The sequence below is a fragment of the Lonchura striata genome, chromosome 18, assembly GCF_046129695.1.
Source record: "Lonchura striata isolate bLonStr1 chromosome 18, bLonStr1.mat, whole genome shotgun sequence".
NCBI classification, from domain to species: domain Eukaryota; kingdom Metazoa; phylum Chordata; class Aves; order Passeriformes; family Estrildidae; genus Lonchura; species Lonchura striata.
The window spans coordinates 5152210-5167325 of NC_134620.1; the positions used below are offsets into that span (position 1 = coordinate 5152210).

At 49.1% G+C, this 15116-nt stretch overlaps 2 protein-coding genes across 4 annotated transcripts in view; one reads left to right on the forward strand and one right to left on the reverse strand.

Annotated features, from left to right (window-relative positions):
• Positions 1-6504, forward strand: part of CIT (citron rho-interacting serine/threonine kinase) — a gene marked incomplete at its 5' end in the record, with an annotated part of 54295 nt that extends 47791 nt beyond the window's left edge. The window contains 5 exons of the mRNA XM_077787292.1: positions 525-605; positions 1221-1299; positions 1415-1609; positions 2455-2758; positions 3222-6504. Of these exons, the coding sequence (XP_077643418.1) occupies positions 525-605; positions 1221-1299; positions 1415-1609; positions 2455-2758; positions 3222-3245 (683 nt within the window). The remainder of the gene's footprint in view (positions 1-524; positions 606-1220; positions 1300-1414; positions 1610-2454; positions 2759-3221) is intronic.
• A 1035-nt stretch (positions 6505-7539) lies between these two features.
• On the reverse strand, positions 7540-14460 carry PRKAB1 (protein kinase AMP-activated non-catalytic subunit beta 1). 3 transcript variants are annotated; one of them, XM_021549893.2, is made up of 8 exons: positions 14407-14460; positions 13415-13589; positions 12839-13005; positions 11857-11950; positions 11034-11148; positions 9704-9837; positions 9153-9221; positions 7540-9071 (listed from the first exon to the last, which is right to left on the reverse strand). In XM_021549893.2, exons 2-8 carry the CDS (start codon positions 13577-13579, stop codon positions 8994-8996), a joined length of 822 nt encoding a protein of 273 aa, XP_021405568.1. In that variant the 5' UTR covers positions 13580-13589; positions 14407-14460; the 3' UTR covers positions 7540-8993. The 3 variants fall into 3 exon arrangements, with proteins under 3 accessions (XP_021405568.1, XP_021405569.1, XP_021405570.1); XM_021549894.3 differs by lacking the exon at positions 14407-14460 and adding an exon at positions 14028-14303; XM_021549895.2 differs by lacking the exons at positions 7540-9071; positions 9153-9221 and adding an exon at positions 9309-9478.
• Positions 14461-15116: the final 656 nt, after the last annotated feature.

Below are 15116 nucleotides of genomic sequence, written 5' to 3' on the forward strand. Positions count from 1 at the left end.
TCAGTTTTTGCACAAGATTTCTGTGCCTGAGAGAAGAACTGCAGACAGGTGCTTGATTACCCTGATAAGATGTTCAGGGGCTCTCAGACTTCGCCTTTGTCTGGTTTATGTGCAGACAGATGAGACTTTTTAACCTTCTGGTGATTAAATAAGAAAGGGTGTTATTTGTTTTGTATAGATGTTTTTTTGCCCTCTTGTACACTGTCATGGGAATGCACAAACCTGAAGCCCTCTTGTAGTAATTTTGGGTGAGTGATGGTAGGAATGTCATCACCTTCACAGATGTAGATTAAATAATGACCTTAGCTTTGCTGGAACAAAGAGACGTGGAATCACAGCACCTTTTGGCCTGGCAGTATTCCTACATCCAACCAATTCCATGACATTTAGAGTAATTAATGGCAATCTGGGATTTACAAGATGTCCCTGATAAAAAACCTGGGTACAACTGCATTTGTCCCTTCAGAAATAAATGAATAAAATTCAGGCAGATGTTCATGACCTGATGTGACTTCTCTTGGCAGAGTTTGGTGTCTTTGTGGATTCCTATGGAAGACGCAGTAGGACAGATGACCTGAAATGGAACCGCTTGCCCTTAGCTTTTGGTAAGTGTTGAGGGACAATCCCTTGGATTATGGAGATTATTGAAACAAGGAAGCATCCTTGTGGAATGGGTACTCTGCACTCAGCCCTTCTGTTTCCTTTTCCCTTCCCAATTCTTCCAGAAACTATGGAGCTTTATCCCACAATTTAAGCTTATTATAAATCCAGATGGCAAACCCTCTGCAATATAAGCAATTTAAGGAAAATGTAACCAAAGTTCCATTTTCTTAATGTTCCTGCACTGACACTGATTCAACTGGCTAGTAGACTTTTTAACAAAGCTTTAAGTTTCTGAAATAGTGAAGAATATATGAGGGCAGCATGGCTCCCTCAGGCCTTTTGCACTGCTTAATGGGATTTTGTTCAGTTAATAGTCTGGCTTTAATGCCTTTTTCATGATACTTTGGTTAGTAAAGTCCTTGAGATACAGTTTCAAAGCAACAATTCTTTAAACTTGCATCTCCCCATTTATTGATGGTGTCTGTGTCATTACATAAAATGTATTCCTTACTTTTCCCACAGGGCTGTCAGCCTCTCTTGTGCTTGCTGTTGTGTTTTAGAAGTTTTTAATAGAGAATGTATTTTGTGTTTTTTCCTGCTTTGCACTGCTCCTCCAGCCTACAGGGAGCCCTATCTGTTCGTGACCCACTTCAATTCCCTTGAAGTGATCGAGATTCAGGCACGAGCTTCTCTAGGGTGAGTGGTTCTCTTTTCATCTCTTTGAACAGCCTGTTTTGCAGGAATATATGGACTTGCCAGGAAAAAGTACCATGCTGCCACTGTAAAGACTTTTTCCTGCAATTTTCCCCAGAACTCCAGCACGAGCCCACTTGGAGATCCCGAACCCGCGGTACCTCGGGCCTGCAATCTCCTCGGGAGCGATCTACTTGGCCTCCTCCTACCAAGACAAGCTAAGGGTGATCTGCTGTAAGGGCAATCTGGTGAAGGAGACCAACAACGAGCAGCAGCAGCAGCAGCACCACAGAGGCTCCTCTGCCACGCGCAGGTACGGGGACATCGGGGCGTCGTGGTGACAATGTCGGGGTGTTTCAGTCCCTGGATGCCTTTTCCCCTGGTGTGGTGGGATGTCCTTGTTCTGTTCTTAGAGCATGGTGACATACTGTAATGCTGGAATAGAGTCACTAATGGCTTAACAGCCACAAGGAAACAAACATCAGCTCTAGGAAGATGTGGATAATCTCCACAAATGCTTTGTGACCTTGTGCTGGTTTGCTTTGATGTTGTGATAGAGCTCTGGCTTCAAAGCTTTTTTGAGCTCATATGCTGTTAATATGACACTAAACACGCCTTGGCTGTAATGAGATGTAAAGCAAGAGCCCCTTTCTATCAAATAATGAGTCTGCCTTAGGGAGATAGTGCTGGGAAGTTGTGATGTGATACACAGGTAATTAAATACTCGGGCTGATGGTGCCACTGTCTGCACAGGACACAGAGAAATTGAGGCTTGTAGTTCATCCCACCCTGGCCTGAACATCCATGAGCTACAGAAAATTGTGTGAAAAGACATATATCAAATTTTTGTGTATTTTTATATTAAAAAAGCATATGGCTGGAGTGTATGAAAAGGTGTTCTCTGTATGTTATGTATGAAGTATATGAACAGGTTCTCTGACCTGTCCCCTACACATGACTTACACTGGCAATTCACGAAGGCACTTTTCCAGTGTGGCTCATATGATGGATACTCCAGCTGGCAAAATACCTCTGCATTTTCCATCTAGGCTCAGGGAAGGGCTGATGCTGGGGCAAAAGTTACATTTTTGCTAAAAGAAAATGTAACGGGAGGTTTTTGTCACTCAGCGGTTCGCGTCAATTATTTTTGAATGACAGCAGCCCGAACAAGCGAGGCCCTCCCACGTACAACGAGCACATCACCAAGCGGGTGGCCTCCAGCCCGGGGCCCCCGGAAGGGCCCAGCCACCCCCGGGAGCCCAGCACCCCTCACCGGTACCGCGAGGGCCGCACGGAGCTGCGCAGGGACAAGTCCCCGGGGAGGCCCCTGGAGAGGGAGAAGTCCCCGGGCCGGCTGCTGAGCACCCGCCGGGAGCGCTCCCCAGGACGGCTCTTCGAGGACAGCAGCCGAGGGAGGGTGCCTGTGAGTGGGGCCAGAACTCCTCTTGCTCAAGTCAACAAGGTACGTCAGGAGCCTGCAGGAAGTGTCTGTTCTCAGGGAAAGGCTTGTGGGTGCTGCAGAAGGGCTGGTGGCATTGGAAAGCACAAGAGCAGATCAAATCTCACCTCCCTGCTCCTCAAATTCTGTTGGTGCAGAGCCCACATGGTTGTCATGCGCTGGTCCTGTGACCACCAGCCCTGGGCTGGTTCTGGCACTGCAAAAGCTGCTTGACATTAGAATGGGCTGAAAGCAAAGGTGCATTTACTGGCAAGTGATAGGGGATTTGAAAGGGAATAATGAATGTCTGGAGCAGGGAACGTGGGAGCCTGGTGTGCTGCTGGCAGTGCCTGCCTTTGTCAGTGTTTGTGGATGACAGGAGCCCTGGCTCTGTGGCAGCAGTAGGTGATGGATGTACTACTCCCACACTTCGTGCCTGGAAGAGAATACCTGTAATTTGTAACTTGTCCTTTTATTTCCCTGCCAGGTCTGGGACCAGTCTTCAGTGTAAGTCTCAGCTAGACAAAGTTACTCGTCTTGACCTGCAGGAAAAAAAGGAAATATACTGAGTATATGCACTCCATCTGTCTGCAGCCCAGTTCCCAAACAGCATTCCTGGGCCAAAGCTCGCTCTGCAGTGGGAGCCGTGACGCTTTCGAAGACCGTTCGCAGCTCAGTTAATTTCTCTGCACTTTCCTGCACTCCTGTTTTTGCACTTTGTACTACTGTTACTCTTTCAAGCAGTTCATGAACTTTTTGTATCCACTTTAGTCCCTAGTAGTTCATCCAGGAAATGGGACTCGTGTCCTACCCCAGGTCATCACTGTGGTTAGCACCCCTTAACAGAGAGCTGGTCAAAGTTCTGAGATGTGCTGGGAGTCCCTGATGGCCTGGAAACAGAAGGGCCAAGGTGAGTGAGTCTTTCAATAGCAGCTGTGGTTGGATGTTCTCCACAGAACACATGAAAAATTTCTTCTGATTAGCCTGTTCACCTGCCACTTCTGAAAGTTATTTTGTTCTCACTAAAATTGCTTTAGAGCAGCTCTGATGGGGAGGGAAGACCCCTGCTTTAACCAACCCCCCTGCCTGGCCCTGAGACAAAGTGCATTACCTATAAGCTACTGGGTTGTAAGACTTTATCCAGGTCTTCTGCATGACAGTTCACTGCATGCTGCTGCACCATCACTGGCTCTCTCCTTTTAGGTTGCTTTGCTGAGTAGTGTATTGTACCTCACTTGTAAATTAACTGAAACCTTTAGATTACGCTGCAAAATAGCCGTTAATTACTCTGGAAATTTGGCACCGAAGAGTTAACAAGCCTTATTATATGACAAGAATTACAGTCACACTTGTGTTCTCCTCTCAGCACTGGACATGGTCTCTTCAGCAATGAGTCCTGCCAGCCTCAGCTCCCCAGGGGAGCAGCCTGGGCTGGTTCCTCCCGTGAGCTGTAGCTTGTGGTGCAATCAGATCCGGTGTCTTGGCACAGGACACCCACAGGGAGCAGCTTTGGCACTTGCTGACACACCTTGCTTCCCCGTGTCTGACCTCGAGCCTTTTATTGCTTCCTATTCTCTTTTGCTGTGAACATGAAGCAGAGAGCAAATGATTTTCAAAGCAGGTTTTGACCATTCACTCCGCAATAGCATCGTTCTAAGTGAACAACCATGTTCTTTACAACTGGAAAGAGCAAAACTGCATCAAATCTTCCCTTGGCACCACACTTAAACTTCTGCTAGTCCCTTGCAAGCCTGTGCTAACCTGTTCTAGAAACCCATCAAAATTCCAATGCCTTGTCAGTGTCCTTTGGCGAGTTTCATGAATATTGTATTCTGTTCTCTTGTCTGTTGGGTTATTTTCAGTCGGATGATTTGGCAGGAAATTTGCTGAAAGTTTTTGTCTCCTGGTCTGAATATTTTGAAAGGTCACAGAGATCAATCTTTAAATCTTTGCATCTCATGGAAGATCTTCAAGACCTCAGAAATGGGCTTGTTGAGTCCTGAAAGTGTATATCTTGTGTCTTGTTCGTGAAATGCTTCCTGCTATAGAAATAGCTCAAAGGACTGTACATATTTACAAGAATCTTTATATTCGTAACAAAAGGAAATTGAATTGGTTTCTACTTTTTTATTGTAAACTGTGCGTTTTTCAACACTAGCTTTTTGTTTTACTGGTGGTTGTGGACAGCCATCTTCAGACACTGGAGGGGCCTCGCCTCAGTCCTCCTCGCTCCCATGAAGAAATATTGTAACATTAAATTGCAATTGAGGCTTGTTAGCATAAATGAGGTTTTAGGTCTCTAAAAGTACAGGATTTTTCTTCATTACCTTTTTATTATTGACAAGGGAGGGAACCAGAGGGACAGTTCAAAGCTCCACCGGGAAAGTATTGAACTTTGTTGTTGAACAATAACCAAATAAAACAAATAACTATCTTGACTGGCATGGTGAAATGACGGCTTCCTTCTCTCTGGAGTGCTCCTGCCCTACCCCTGGCTCTGGGGCTGGGGAATCCCAAGTGTCACAGCTGACCCAAGAGCAAACCCTGGCAATATTTAGCATTTAATGCTCTTTTTATTTCCTGAACAGTAGCATAAGTGGCTTCACAAACCCCAAGCATGTTCACATGCACTAACCCAGGTGGATTTATCCAGGTACTTCCCTAGAGCAGAAGTCAGCTGCAAGCACCTACAGCCCAATCGTGCCTCACCCGTGAGATGGGCAGAGGGTATCTGTGGCTATCTGGGAGAACAGTTTTGCCCTGGTAAATGACCCCACACATCTTGAGCTGGAAAAAAGGCATCTTAATTAACAAGAATGTGATCTAATGACAGGTTTGGGACTTACCCCAGCACTGTACTGGGAGCAAAGCAGAGGGAGGCAGTTCCTCATCCCACTGCTGTAAAATGCTGGTGCTTTAAGGCCTAATAGCTGCAACTTTAAAAAAAAGACCATTCACAAATCCAGTCAGATTGAGTACAACCTGCAGTTACTGTACAGCTCAACTTACACCTGCTGGGAAAACTTGCTAGATCAGACTTAAATGTAAATACATCTATTTTTAACTGAACTAGTTTTTACAGGGTCTGAAGTATTCTTTCACAGGAAGAGGTTTTTAATATTCACACTGCTGCCTACAGTAACTTAATTTGTCCTCCTACTGTTCAGTGTTTTTGGTTCTGTGCACATACCCACCCCCTCAGCCCTGACAAAGGGCTTGTTGGAGGCTCAGGGGGTGGGTTACCAGTGGCTCCTCTTACAGTTTGGTCTACATGACATTCTCCATGAACATGCTCTCCATCAACCCTGAGCTGCTTGATTTATCTATTGTGCCTACGATGATGTATATGATGAAATGCTGACTTGTTCAATGTTCCTTTATTTCTTTTACTGTGCACAAACAATACTTATTTAAAGCTCATTGTTGCAGTCCTATGATGCATGATCCGAATTGTAACAAAACTAAATTAATCCAGAAACTGGTGGAGTAAAAAAAATTTATTATTTATTGAGCTTTTTGATTCCCAAGAACCCTACACAAATCCGTGTCAGCTTGGCCCCCACATGCTGTGCTGAAATCAGGGGGTCGGGGAGGGAGCTCTTGTTATTCCTGTACTGGTTTACTCCAGGGTCCCCAAAAGTGTAACAAAAGTGTCTGCATCTACCTTTAAAAAAATGTGCTCTCCTAGCAACAGCCAAGAATAAACATAACAGCACAGACTGTGAGCTGTGGGTGGGGAATGTGAGCTAATAAATCCAACTCTTGATCCAGCCTTTGCCTTTGGAGGGATTTGATTCATCCCATTGCAATAAGGGAACACAGAGTGATTAATTCATTCACTTGTTAAGCAGAAAATGACCTAGCAAAAAAATCCATTAAAACACCCCAAAACCCACACCCTAGCAAAAACCAAAACATCCACCCTCCTGCTGGAGAGAAAGGGCTTTGTGGGGCTGAGGGTGGCAGTGGCTGTCCTGAGGACATCTGTGGCTCCTGGGACTGTCACCTGAGGCCAGAGGTGCCAGGGACCAGCTCACCTCCCTCTCTGCCTGGGGGCAGATGGGCTTGGTCACCCGTGAGCAGGAAGGGTGGAGCAGAGGGAGGGTCCCTCCTGCAGGCCCTCACACAGCCTGGGCTCCCTCCCGGCCCTCCAAACTTAGGTGCTGCAAAAGCTGATGGTGCAGTGGCAGCTGCAGTCCCTGTACTGAGCCTTCTGCCAGCTGAGACAGAGCCAGGGGCTACAAACCAAACATCAAAAATAAAAACCCTCAAGCCTTGTACACAATAACTGTTCCTGTCCTGTGGTTCCACCATACCTGATGCACTGATGAAGAAGGTGGAGTGCTCTGCAGGTACCAGCACTGACCACACATCCCGTGGCCCTGGCATTCCCTGGAGCTACTGGACACTGCAGGGACACAGACTGTCCCCTCCCACAGCTGGACCTGGGTGAGCCTCGGACCCGAGACTCACCCTGGTGAGGACAAAGACTTGGGGAAAAAAGTCTGCTTGAAGTGGCTGCTGGAACAAAGAGAAGCTGCAGGAGGCTTAAGGCCCATCCCAAGCTTTCCAGCTCTGCTGCTGCAGCTTTCAAATAACTGGCCTCTTGTCCTTCGTCTAAACTCTACAGCAGAAATAAACATGAACACCTCAGCCTTGTTCACTGAGTGCAAGAGGACAAAGTGTTTAAGCTTGTACAACCCACCAAGGCATAAAACTGCAATCAGGATATCACACGTAATAACAACTGACTGAAGGTCAAGTTACCACAGGCGGGAAGGATAATAACAAGACAAGTCACCCACTTCTCTTGAAAATGTTTTATTTGTTTCTAAAGAGGTGGAAAACAAGCAATTCTGTAGTTCAGAATACCAAATACTATCCATAGCACAGAATGAAGAAAGTTTTCAGAGAAAACCATTGCACTAGACCCAGATCTACTCAGCTACTGAAGATACTGCAACAAGGCTGGTGAACAGACCCCAGGATGGCAAGGAACCCTCCCACTGTGGCTCACTCCACGCTGGCTGCAGCTGTCCCCACTCAGAGTTCTCAGACTTGTGCAAAGTGCTCTCCCCCCCAGCGGGAGGGGCTGGTTATCATTGGCACGGTCACGCTGCCCCAGGCACCAAAACAAGCCAGGGAAGGGCCCCTCCCGAACTGGCTCCTCCCGGACAGGCCCGGGGCACACTGGCAGCAGGTTTGCATTAATGTTGCATTTGTTTTGGGATAAAACAGGCTGTCAACACCAAGGACAGGCAGCCTGGCATTACTAGAATCACTTAGAAAACAGAAACAGAATAAAAAGTTGCTCAGCTCCAGCCCTGGGCACAGAGGGCTGCAGTGCTGCTGCATCCAGCACTCTGCCAGGGCTGACACTGAGGGGTAAGTTTGGCCACTGGACACAGGAGACTTAGAGTCACCCTCAGGCTCTTACTGAGGAACTCATCCCCAAACGAATCCCTCCATCTCCTTCCTCTCTCAGCTTAAGGAAGTCCTCCTCAGTGACAGCAAGAGAAACCAGTTTTCCAAAAGCAGATTACTGCAAGACACATTTACGATTTACAGAAAAATCCAGCCATTAAAAACAATTGTCTTTACCAGAAATTCCACAGGGGAAAAGATGTATTTCAGTTCTCATGAAGAGAAAAAACTACAGAGCTATTCACAGTAGAAACAGTGCACCCCACTCTACCGTAAAATAATAATGAGCTTGTAGTGATGATTATGTTGCTGATTTTGCCCAGAAAAGGCTGCTACAAAATGATCATCAATATTCACACTTACTTCAGCCAGACAAGTTTGGAACTTGCTACTGAAATAGTGTTTGATGAGCAATGGAAGCAGTAATGAGTTTGCTTCTGCTGAGTGTTATGCTTAAATCAGATTCCCCAAGAATCCTGAACTTTCTAGACTTTGGGCTGGCAGACTCCCAGTCTGCCTCGCTGCTAAAGCTCTTTGATCTGTTGCTGCCCTGACATTATTCGGCCTAATTAAATTGGTGTTTTTTAAACTAACTGACAAGGGCCACTGACACCTTTGCCACCTGTCTGGTTGCTGTGAAGCTGCCATTTCCAAGAACTTCCAAGGTGGGGCTAGCAAAATAAGGCAAATACAGGAGAACCTGGAAGTCTCAGGGAAATTATGAAATCAGAGTTTGTTTGCTACAGCACATAGCAGAAGTACATTTGGTTAAGTGAAGCATTTTTTTCTGAGACTGCACTGGCCCAGAACAATTGGTCACAAATGACTGTGATGCTCATATTGGCTTGTACAGCAAAGTGGTCACGTATTTCTTCTTGTAACGGTGTGTAGCACTGAGCACCATCACTCCATCCTGCAGGGGAGGGAAAACAAGTGAGTGTGCCATGCTCAGACAGCCAGGCTGCCGTGGGCAGGACAAGCCCTGGCCTCTCACCTTGATGGAAAGTGCATACAGGTGGTTCAACATGACGTGGTTGGGCTCAGGGAGCAGAGCGGGGTCGCACTGCAGAGAAGAGGGACAGCGTGACAGAACAGAAGTCACAGTTCACTCCTCACAGCTGAGAGGTGGCAAACAGCACCTGTGACCAGCCACACCACCAGTACATCACTGCTGCTCACGCTGAGCCCCTCACAAACAGCCACCATTTCAGAACAACTCCAGGTCCCTCTGGGTAAACCCTCTGCATCCTCACCAGGTCCAGGAATCAGACTGATGATCCCTTATGTGCTTCTGGTGTCTTTACAGTTAACAAGATCAAGCTTTTGGGAGGAAAACAGCATTCTAGTTTGCCATTTTCAAGACAGTCAACTAGAAAAATAGACTTACTTCAGATGAATGCATCTGGACATACATAACAAGGAGCTTACCAACACAATACTTATCCTAAGGTTTTTCCTATGCTGTCCCCTGCCTGTATCCAGATTTTTCCCCATCTGTTCCCACCCTCACGGGCATTATTTAGCAAAGCAAAGTGATGTACTCACAGAAATCCCAGTGTCCTTGTTCAGGATGACCTGCAACAGGTGTGGGGGGAGAATGGGTGGAGATTTAAAGCGCTCCTCTGCCTTACAGACATAGGGCTCCTGGTGGTATGGTCCTGGGGGTGAACTGGACAGCTCTGCCAGACAGATGGTAAATATTTAATCCTAAAAACTTTGTAAGAACATATGCTCTTTATAGGTACATGCAGCCTAAAGGAATCAATGGCACTTAAGTACAACTGCAGCAGCTGGTGTAGTGCCAGAGGATCAGTCACTGCCCAAAAGAGGGGATTTAAAGTGCCCAAAGTCTGACTTGGAATGAGCTGTGGGGTTCTGGGCAACAGAGCTCTGAGGGCACAACTGCACTTCAGAACTTCTCTGTCACCTCTGCCCAGCACTTCTGCAAACACTCCACAGTGCAGACTGCCTTACAAGGCTCCCTCCAAGGCACAAGAACATGGGATGCACCTGTGAAAGGCAACTGCTCCCCCCTGCAGACTGGGCTGTGGGAAGAGCCCTTCAAAGTCTGATCAGGGAAAGGAAACACTGCTACAGTGGGGAAGGCTTCTATTAGAATCTCCTCCTGGCCTGCCTCACAATTATGTAACACTTTCTCCAGAAAGGCTTTGTCCAGGGCAAAGTTGCACAGAGCAAAACACACCCAAACACACCTCCTGCCTCAGGTTCAGAGGTCTTCTGAAGCAGGGTGTAGGATACTGCTTCAGTCATGGGCTCCATCCCTACAGAGCTCAGCAACCAACAGGGCAAGGCTGACCTCAGACACGGCTCAAACTAAATCCCACCTCTCTCCTGTTACACTGGAACATGAAACTTAAGGCAAGAATTGCATTTTTCTATTATTCTTAGATAGGTAATTTATACTACACTGTGAGGATACTCCCCAGCCTGTGTTAGCATAGAGATGCACCTAATTTCTCCCTGCTAAAGTGCAACTCCTGCCTCCCTCAGCCGCCTCCTTAGCAAAGGAAGACTGAATTAGGTGCAGTGTAGGCTGTCAACATTGGTTTGATGTGGTAAAAGAGAGACTGATCCACCAGTGACTGCCCTAAACCCAGCCACTGCACACAGCAGGGACAAACAAACAGTTACTGAGCGCCCAGGACTTCCTCCTCATCAGATCTGTGTTGCTTTGTCATAGGCTTCCTCCTCTGTGCATTCCACTTTCTTCCTTTGGGCATTTGTGATTCCTGCACACAGGGCCTGACACAAGTGGAGATTAATCTCTGCTGGAGCTCTAACTCAGATAGAAAGGGAAAATGAAATTTTGAACAGCTCTAAGAAGTGTGACATAAAGTTACCAGTAAGCTCATACCAGACATGTCTGAACATTTTTGGGAGTCCACCATCAAAGCATCGAACACTTCAAAGTCAGTTTTCTTCACCTGGATGATGTTGTTGACAGTACCCAGCTGGCTGGTTACTACTGGCTGGCAAAAGACAAGATAGAAAAATCAGAATAAAAGAAACCTGTGGGACCAATAGATTCTCAGAACTACACAATCAGCATTAGCAAGAATGAGGTACATTACTTTTGAAACATGACAGAACCAGATGTCAGAAGAGCTCAGCAAGTGTTAGGTTAAGAGGAAGTGCAGGATGTTAAGGGCTGGGAGAGGAAAATGCCAGTTGAACCTGGCAAGCCCACAGGGTCCCAGACAAGGCAGGGGTCAGGTCTGGCCTGGAGTTACCTGTGACACCAGCTCTGGACATTACGTCCTCAAGCACCTGGGGAACTGCTGGGCAGGCTGGGGTTAAAGCTCATTTTATAGCACAGGAGGAAAAACAGGCCTGGCAGATTTTGGCACAATGACTGGACTGTGAAAAGATCTAGAGCAGCAATAGATAGCAACATGCTGGCACAGAGAGCCAGGAAGGCACAGCAAGCTCTGGGCTGCCAGCAGTGCTGCAATGCTCTAAAAGGCAGTTTGGCCCTGGACAAGAAAAGCTTGGCATCATTTACAAACCAATGGCCAAGAGATCCTGTCCCTTTTTGCATCCCCTGCCCTCTGAGCTCAGGCTGATGCTGCCACCCAGGCCAGCAGCCATCAGAAACCTCTCTCCCACCAGCTGGAACAGCCCTTTTCTCCTTTTTCAGATGCCTCACTCAATAAACAGTGACTCACAGCAAATATTACCTCTGCAGGATCATGTGTCCACTGCCCATCCACGAGGAACTTGTACTGGTGCTCTCCTTCTGGCAGGTCCAGGATTGCCACAAAGTTATTGTGACTGGAATTTAAGACAAACAATCAGCCCTGCAATATTCTGAAAAGTACCTTGGTCTCTAAACTGTGACACAGAGCACAAGCCTCCTCAACATCCAAAACCTTAAACAGGCGAAGAATCTCTGATGCAATCCAAAGGTAAAGAATCAAATCATGATTAATGCTCATGATAATTTCCTCTGTGACAGTGACTCTCCCCACACTCCTGACAGCCCATAACTGGCACTGAGCTTTTGTCAAGTCACTCTCACATCTTCATGTTACTTGTTAGCACATGAGACCTCATTTATCTGCTGATGGAACAAGATCAGCTTTCTCACATTTCCTTGCCTTTCAGTATTTGCCATCATAAATTGCATTTCCCAAATGCCCATGAAATAAATGAACAATGAGCAGATAAAAGCAGCAACTCGATACTTCTGGGTTACTTTGGGTCTAGAGAGCCAATTTCCAAACTCCTTGGGCTGTGAACTCCCTGATTCTTCAGAAGGCTTTAGCAGCATCTCAAAAAAGCTGAGAAACAGTTGGTGCTGCTCCAACAGGCCTCTGGACCCTCTGAGCTGAGCAAAAGCTACTGACATGGCAAGGATGTGTCATCAGAGACACTGCTGGAAGCAGCTCCCCTTTCCACTGCCCAGCCCTGCTCCAGGCACAGACTCACAGCAGGGACTGTTTGGGGTTATCTGTGCACTGTGCCCAGTGAACTGACACACAGCTCAACTCCCACCCTGTGCCATCCAAGAATGGAGCAGTCAGATTGTCATCAAGGGTGTGAGGAGAGAAGCAGGACAGTGGAAAATCCAGCCCAATCCCATCTCTGAGCTGACCACCTTCCTCATGGCACTGAGCACTGCCAGTCCATGGGGAACATGCTGCAGCAGCACTTCATTACCTCCTTGTCAGGGGAATTTTACTCCAGTTGTTGAAGGACCCTGATAAATAAACTTCTTTCCCCCCTCCAGTCCAGCGGAAGACTGTTGGCCGAGCTTGAGTGGGGGTTTTGTCATTCACTTCCAGGTCTTGCTGCCAAGCTAGAAATTCTTCTTTCTCCAATGGAGCCTACAAGCACAATGTCTCACTCAGAAAAGGTTCTTTCCTGGCAGGCTCAGACAACCTGTGTTGCACCAAACACTTTTTTTGCCCTCAGGCATGATTCTCTAAGTCTACTACAAGCAGTGTTTGCCAGATGCAGAATACAAGCTGCATTTCTAGATACTGTTCACAAGTTCATTTGCACAAATTCTGCAAAGGTGTTGAAGCCTTCCAAATTTGCAGGAGTGGAAAGCAACATAATGTCCCTCCCTCCAGCCCCAATTAGACTTGCTTAAACACCAATTCACCCTCTCCTTGGCATGGGAAAGAAGGGGGATGGACAGCTTTGTGTAAACTCAATGACAAAATCCCTACAGCTCGCAAACAGCCCCAGAGTATTCCAAGCAAGCAATGCTGGGAGAACAATCAGCAATACCTTCATTTCCTCTGAATGGAACAAGTCTGCATCTTCAGGACTGTCCATTAGGATTTTGGGTCTGTCCCCCTCCTTGGTACTGATGGCTCCTCCGGAGCTGTCCCCTCGGGAGGCTTTGTGCCCATGGCGCTCCAGCCCCGCTCGCTCGCTGCTCGTGTTCCCCATTTTTATGGACCTAAAGGGGCAGGGAAAGCCACATTAGCACATGGACTCCCACAGCTGGAACACCAGCAGGCAGGAAAGAAAATTCATCAGTAGCCTTAGGCTGGGTTTTTGAGTTGAAGAGCCTCAGAAATTTGATTAACCCACTGTAAAGTGACACCGTACTCTGCACAAAGGCACCAAGTGACAGTTTTTCGCTACTGCTGACAATGTGCTGCAGTTCTATACACGAGCACCTCTATCACACTCAGCCACCCACGGAGCTGCCCCGCAGCTCCCTGCACACAGCACAGAGCTGCTGTGCTCCCCAAGCCAGGGGCTCGTCCTTTGCCTTCTGCTCCCGTGCACACCGCGCTGCACCTCGCCAGCTGAACACCAGCGGAACTTTCCGTGGGAAGCTCCAAAAGCAGCCAGCCTGAAACGTGACCTCCCTAGAATAACGTTATCTCACCCTGCTGAGGATGCTGAGAGCAGGCGAAGGGGGTTCTAAACAAAGAACCACAAACTGTGCTGAGCTGGAGGGCCCCACAGGACCCGCCGGTCCGGCTCCTGCACAGCCACCCAACACTCCCACCAGTGCCCGCGGGCGGTGCCCAAACGCTCCCGGAGCTCGGCGGCCTCGGGGCTGTGCCCACGCCCGGGGGAGAGCTCAGTCCGCCGCGCTCCCTCAGCCCCGCTCTGCCCGGGACCGGCGGCGCCTGCAGAGACCCGGCCCCGCCGGGCTGCGCACGGCAAGGGCCCGCGGGGCGCCCCCGGGACCCGCGCGGGGCACGGGGCACAGCCGGTCCGGCAGCCCCGGAGCCGCCCGGCCCGGCCCGGCCCGCACCCACCGCCCGCCGCGCTCCCGCCGCCGCCGCCGCGCTTCCGCTTCCGCCGGGCCCGGCCCGCGCCCGCCGCGGGGAACCGAGCCCGGCGCGGCCGTTCCGCGCTGCCGCGGCCGCCACGGCGGCGCCCTCAGCGCCCGCTGCCCGGGCTCGGCTCCGGGGCCGCGCCGTGCCGGGGCCGCGCCGTGCCGGGGCCGCGCCGTGCCGGGGCCGCGCCGTGCCGGGGCCGCGCCGTGCCGGGGCCGCGCCGTGCCGGGGCCGCGCCGTGCCGGGGCCGCGCCTCAGGGCGGTGCCGCAGCCGCGGGCAATGGCGCGTCCCCGAGCCGCGCCACAGCGCGCTGGAGCCGCCAGCTCCGGCGTCTGGGGGCGCGGATGGAAGGCTGAGTCCTTCAATGAGAAATGTTTCCCAAATGAAGCTACACTGATACATTTCACACGGCATCCCCACTCACACTGTCTGGTTTTACCCGTGGCTCTCCCCCAGCTGTTGCTGGGTTTTTTTCCCCCTTTCCTCACAGCCACAGAGCTGAGGCCTGCGGGTGTGTCACCGTTCTCTTTACAGATAAATCGCGTTTTTGTCATTACAAATAGGAGCAACCCGCACACAGACAGAAGGATTCCTACCAAATGGAAGTATCCACACAGTAACCGTGTGGGAAGAATTCTGCCGAGATGCTGTGGCAGTGCAGTGCTGGCTCCTGCTGTGTTTTGGGAAC

Bases quoted from the DNA above. Each gene is read 5' to 3' on its own strand.
- PRKAB1 (XM_021549893.2), bottom strand. From the start codon at position 13,579: ATGGGGAACACGAGCAGCGAGCGAGCGGGGCTGGAGCGCCATGGGCAC. The intron at 13,006-13,414 runs GTATTGCTGATT...TTGTGCTTGTAG, and splicing joins TCCATTCAGAGGAAATGAAG to GCTCCATTGGAGAAAGAAGA. The intron at 9,838-11,033 runs GTATGAGCTTAC...TCTGTCTGGCAG, and splicing joins AAAATGTTCAGACATGTCTG to AGCTGTCCAGTTCACCCCCA.